At 36.3% G+C, this 6337-nt stretch overlaps 1 protein-coding gene across 4 annotated transcripts in view; it reads right to left on the reverse strand.

Annotated features, from left to right (window-relative positions):
• The window catches only part of LOC103185468 (lysine-specific demethylase 4C), a 196339-nt gene extending 193631 nt beyond the window's left edge, over positions 1–2708 (reverse strand). For all 4 annotated transcript variants that reach the window (XM_042332573.1, XM_007903982.2, XM_007903983.2 and 1 more), the window contains exons 1-2: positions 2545–2708; positions 221–396 (exon numbers count right to left, since the gene is read on the reverse strand). In XM_042332573.1, coding sequence (XP_042188507.1) covers positions 221–396; positions 2545–2688 — 320 coding nt within the window. In that variant the 5' untranslated portion in view covers positions 2689–2708. The remainder of the gene's footprint in view (positions 1–220; positions 397–2544) is intronic.
• Positions 2709–6337: the final 3629 nt, after the last annotated feature.

The following is a 6337-nucleotide window of genomic DNA, read 5'->3' on the forward strand; positions in this document are numbered from 1 at the left end:
CATTTTTCACCAAAAATTATACAACTACAAAATTGTTGAAACTGGTTGTTCTTGATCGGATATCATTGATCGGATATGTAACTTTTAAATCTAGCAATGTGGATTGGGGGGCAAAAAAACAAGATTTAGTGAAATATTTTAAATACAATTTTTAGATAAAACATTTTCGCTGTATATTTTCTTCAGAACACAAAGATTAAACAGAGCAAAATATACTTACTTATCACTATTCGCCAGCCTCCTGAATTCCAATACAGTCATTGGCTTTTTCTGTATGTTATACTGGGTAAAAAGGCCTGACTGACCAGTTACCATCTGTTGAATTGGAGCAGGGATAATCAGATTGTCGATGTTATCGTAATTTCTTCTGGGTTTCCAACCTTTTGGTGGAATCACCTGATGAGAAAAAAATAAAAATTCCACAGGGTATTAGGCAAATCAGTGATGCCTAGATTTGTAAACACAATTTGCAACAAATCATCCTGCTGTATTTCATTATTCCACCAGTTAGAAACATAGGAGCAGTTTGGCTCAGTTGGTAGCACTCTCGCCTCTGGGTCACAAGGATTGTGGTTCAAGCCCCATGTTAATAATAATAATAATAATAATCCTTGCATTTGATATAGAGCCTCATCACGTCTTCAAGGCCTCTCAAAGCGCTTCACAGAGTATACTGTAAAGTGAATTGACAGTATATTTTGAGCTACAGGTCTCCACGTGTTGGGATTAAGTTGACAAATACTCCAGTTCAGTATAGTGGAAACACTGCCTTGTCTGAAGTGTTCCTTCTGTTTTTCACAAGCGATGCCAACCTGAGCTCTTGACTTCCTGTTCAGGTGGGCAATAAAGATCTCAAGACACTATTTAAAGAAAAATGAATTAAAACGAAATAAAATGGACCTTTGAATCATTAGAAAAAACTATTGACCAACAAAAGAAGGTATAATTTAGAGTAAACTAGATGCACATAAACATAAATTTGGCAGAATACCATTTGTTTTGAAATACCATACCATGGTAATTTGTTTAAATTGCATAGTGCCAATATCATTATGATGACCTTTACTGATCAAGTAAATCAGATGATCTTTTCTGGGTAAAGGATGGCATGGATAAATTCTTAGCTTTCCATCTAATCAATAGATTAAATTAGAACACAAGTAAAATTCCCAACATTCAATACACATCTATGTACTCCAATACCAGTCAAGTTCCCCACTTAAGTGTTCCCACTACAACAGCTTGCATTTATATAGCCCCCTTCACACAGGGCAATGTCTCGGAGCGCTTAACAGTGGCAGAGCCTGGTCCTGGGGGGGAAGGAGGAACTGTTGGTACCGTATATTCAATAAATAATAAACTGAGCAGAGACTCCCTGTACATACTTCACTACATTTTTGAGCTGGATGTACTCTATGCTTGTCTCCAAATCTATTCTTAATTTACCTTGGAAATAATTTCTTCACACCAAACCGCAATTAGAAGATGGGTGATAAGTTTTACAGATGATCACTGGACAGTCAGAATAAACACTAGGTTTAATGTATTTTTTATTCCAACTATGCAATGAAATTTTATCATTAAATTTCCATTTCTTGTTTACAGAATTATGAAAATAACCTTCCTATTTAAAAAATTCTAATTATGATCCCAATGAAGATCAAATACTATTTCCCAAATGAAGCAATTTCTTGCACTATTTTATTAAACCAAATATTGTATGTTTTAATTCTCAATAACATTTGCAAAGGACTACCAATGTTAATCCTGGTGTTTTCAACTTTGTATGATATTACAGATAAACTCTGGATGTCCTGGGAAAAACAGCTTTAAGGCTACAATTATATTCAAGAACATAATGGCACAAGTTGCAAATTACAGTCTTTTCAGTTATTGCAGTGAAATCTGATAGAAGATGTCAATGCTAGAAATATGTTTCACCTTTTGCCCACAGTCAGTATTTAACACTCAGATGTACCGGATAAATAACTAAGTTACTCATTTGGTACTATATATTCAAGGCGGATAAACAGTCAAATGCATTCCCATATTTTCATATACAGACCTTAATTTTATATTAGATAAAGTAATAATAATCTTTGCATTTGATATAGGGCCTTTTCACGTTGTTGAGACGTCTCAAAACGCTTCACAAAATATATTGTGAAGTGGATTGACTTTGTGTTTTATGGATGAAATGTGGCAGCCAATTGTGCACAGCAGTGTCCCACAAAATGTTATGGGTAGAGTGAACAATTTTTTTTAAAAAAAGGGATTATTACCCCCGAAAAGCAATCGGTGCCAGTCGACTAACATGTTTTGTTTATGTAGATATATATCAAAGATTCTTCAAAATACTGCTAAGAAAGTGAAGAGAGCCTACGCACATTATAGTAAACATTACAATGCAGAAGCAATGACTGGAGATTGTGCTCGCTTTCCAAGACTGGATAGCATTTTATGATCCCAATTACTACGCAATAATAAGGTTCTCCTCTATATAACAATTTGTTACTGGAGTGCAAAGAACCCTCTAATCATTACCTTGGCAAGGCCAGCTCTGTGTGCACCTTGACACTCCATGCGTGCTATATATTTAGAGAAATGCTTGAATTCTTCCAGTGTAGGTTGAAAGGTCATAATTTTGCAAGCTGATTTTGAGGGAGAATTTGTATCTTCTGTAGCCATGGTGACAGCAGCTCGACTCTTTTTTCCTAAAAAGATAAATGAAAAAAAAGTTATTGTTGTACCTACACAGATTAGAAATTACCATCTAGTTTTCACTGAACATTTAGGTATTTGGCAAAAAGTCCAAAACATTTCTTGGTCAAGATTTTAATCCAATATTTAATGATGTATATGTAAGATATACAGAGCTGGACACTAAGATATCATGTTTGGCCAATTGAACAATTTCAAACAGTAGAAATAGAAACACACACTACCAACTTTGTAAACTGTTAAATGTTTCACAACTCCTTTTGCTAACCTGATCCGAAATGGTTAAAAGTGCTTCCAGAAAGATTTCTCTGTATAATAGGTGCGAGAATATAGAATCTGTTATCTTAGAAGGTTACATATCAAGCACCAAATTGAGACATTGAAAAGGGGAGATGGAGAGTGATTTAGCAAGTAAGCCTTTTGAGGGATGTAAATGAAAAGATGCTAAAATTAGATGAAAAAAGGTTAAAGAGTTAGTATGCACAAATAACATCAAATAGGTTTATTCCATCCTTATAATCCTTCAAGTAAAACATATTTTGCTACGGATTTTGCTGCACTATTAGGACAGGTTGAAAATTTAATTCAGAAGAAAGTCAAACAAAAGTACCACAGTAATTGAAATTGGATCCAGTGTAGATATGAGGTCTCTGTGTGTTTCTCTCTCCCACTGGGTCTCTGTGTTGCCCACTTTGTGTGCAGACACACAACATTTTCATCTGACTTCAATTACTCATTAGAGTGCCAACAGGCAGATGTACAGATAAGCAGCATGTGAAAAGAGAGCAATCTACTTTTTTTTGTTACAAGTGTCACAAATAGCAACTCCGGCCTTGTGTGTATATATATATAATATATAAAATAATATATACATAATTATTAAAAATACATTCCATTACAAAGGCCTCTTCTGATATATTGCACTTACCATGCAGTGATCTGGAAGTAAATAATAATCCTTGCACATGACATGTTGGGGGGATGTCTTAAAGTACTTGGCAGGATTTACTGTAAACTGCAGTAATTGTACTTTTTAAATGAATGCAGCCCACAAACAACTATGAAGTGAATGACCAATTTTCTCAGAGGTGAGAATGCTAAGATAATTAAGATACCAAATGTCAAATTCACTTCAGTGGTGCCTCTTTGGTTTTGCCGCTAAAATTGTAACAAACCTTATACATTATGGAACCGCTTCACCATACACCACTTACTCCACAATTAAAATTTGTATGTGTTCTGTGTGAAACATTATGTAACATTATGCACACTGACAGCGTATTCAATTAAGTCAATTTGCAGTCATAACTTCCAGTTGATGGCATGGTTTGGATCGGGGTGGGCAATTATTTTGGCTGGTGGGTCACTTCACGAGGTTTGGTAAGCTTCGTGGGCCACACGCTTAATATAGATGCAAATGCTGAATAATAGCTCAAAATCAAGTCTTACACTTGTACATGCATAAAATAAAGTCTATATAATTGACATTCATTAAAATTAGGTTAAATAAAAACAACTCATTGAATAGACATTTATTCGATATTTATTCACATATTGATGAGAATGTGAGAAGTTCACTCAATGGGAAGAATGAAAGCGCTGATATGCTTTAACCAGACAATTGAAGTCAGGCATCGAATCCGTTGTTGCAATGCGGAGTACTGCTGCAAGGTGGTCATCAGTCATCACAGATCTGTTTTGATTTATTTAATTTAATCACAGAAAATGTCTCTTCGCATATGTATGTTGATCCAAACAGTACAAGCATCCTCCAGGCATGAGTCTTTATTTTTGGAAAGATATATTCATCAAGAGAGGCGTAAAAACTGGGAAGCGGCACTGATTTGAATTGCTCCACAAGCAATAGATCACATTGCAGGGCAATAAGCTTGAGTTGGTGGTCAAATGGGGCTTTGTCAACATCAAATGAGAAAGGTGAAGAGATCAAAGACAGGTCATTTTCGATCAAATTGAAATCCTGGAATTGGTGAGAAAATTTGGCACGCAAGTCAAGTAGTGATGAAGTATATTTTTTAAGGCTTTGATCGCAAACAGTAATCTGCTGCAAAGTTGGAAAGTGGGCGTACAACCTGTTTCCTATCTGACACAATAAAATAAATAATTTTGTCATAAATGACTTGACACTGCAATACAAATTGTGCACAAAGGCCTCCTTTCGTTGCAGTTTTGAATTCAGTTCATTCATGTGGCCCATGATATCAATGGCAAATGCGAAATCAGAGATCCAATTCGCATCATTCAGCTGTGAGAAATCCAAATCTTTTTGTCTCATTCCCAAAAATAATCAATCTCTGCTCTCAGTTCTCACACTCTTTTCAAGACCTTTCCTAAACTAAGCCATCGAACATTCGTGTGATACAGAACATCTGTGTGTTCGGATTCCAATTCCTCGAGCAGAGTTACAAATTGCCTGTGGTTTAAACCTCTTGCTCGAATGTAGTTGACTACTTTCGTAACTGTGTCCACGACATTGCTTAGTTTTAGAACACTCTTACAGAGGACCACTTGGTGGACAATGCAGTGTAGAAAAACAATATTCTGTTCTGGATTTGTTTCTTTGACTTGATCTTGAATTCTTTTCATTAACCCAATATTTTTGCCTGTCAGATTTGGGTTTCCATCGGTGGTCACATTCACCAATTTTTTCCACTCCACTCCTAATTTTAAGATACACTTATTTACTGTCTCCAAAATGTCTTCTCCATTTGTCGTATCTTTCATTGACTGCATTGATGCCAATTCTTCTATGAGTTCAAAATGTATGGTGATACCTAGAATAAAAATTATCAACTGGGCTGTGTCTTTGACATCACATCTCTCATCGAGTGCCAGTGAAAAACGTGCAAAATTGCTTACTTTATTTTGTAACTGCACACTTCTTATTTTCTTTATTTATTTTATAATTTATTTTTATTTTATTTGTTTTATTTTCCACCCACACTGGTAAAAAAATATTTAGAAGTCCATTCTTTGTTGAACATTCGGCCTTCAGGGTCCACTTTCCGCTTCTTTGATAAACTCATTTCGAATTAACGTCCTCTTCAGTGAAAAGTATTGCCGCAGTTGCCGCTGAAAAGTATTGCCCCGGTTGCCGCGCGCACATGTTTGAAAATTTGGCGATCTGTCCATTTCTGACATCAGCCGGATTCAACACTGAAGGGAGCGCACAGCTGAGCAGTGTGATTGGCTGATGTTCCCGGTCAGATTCAAATGCAAAATTTGTGCGACTTTCTGGGACTGAACAAACGATAATTTTTTCTATTGCTAGACACAATGACGGGACGGACAGAATCATTTGGCGGGCAGGATATGGCCCGCGGGCGTCTTTTGCCCAACCGTGGTTTGGATGGTCACAAAATAACTATTCAAAGTTGAAATTTTTTTTAAAAAAATGATCGTCACCTCTGAATGCCAGATTTCAAATATCATTTTCATGACAATGTCCTACCTGGCTCCAAAAAAACAAACACATGACAAAAAGCACACCTACTCTTCTGCGCCAGAACAACAACAACTTGCATTTATATAGCCCCCTATACGCTGGGCAGCATCCCAGAGCGCATAACTATGGCAGAGCCCAATGCCGAGCCAGGGG

This window comes from Callorhinchus milii, unplaced genomic scaffold (genome assembly GCF_018977255.1).
Source record: "Callorhinchus milii isolate IMCB2004 unplaced genomic scaffold, IMCB_Cmil_1.0 Scaffold1, whole genome shotgun sequence".
Taxonomy (NCBI): Eukaryota; Metazoa; Chordata; class Chondrichthyes; order Chimaeriformes; family Callorhinchidae; genus Callorhinchus; species Callorhinchus milii.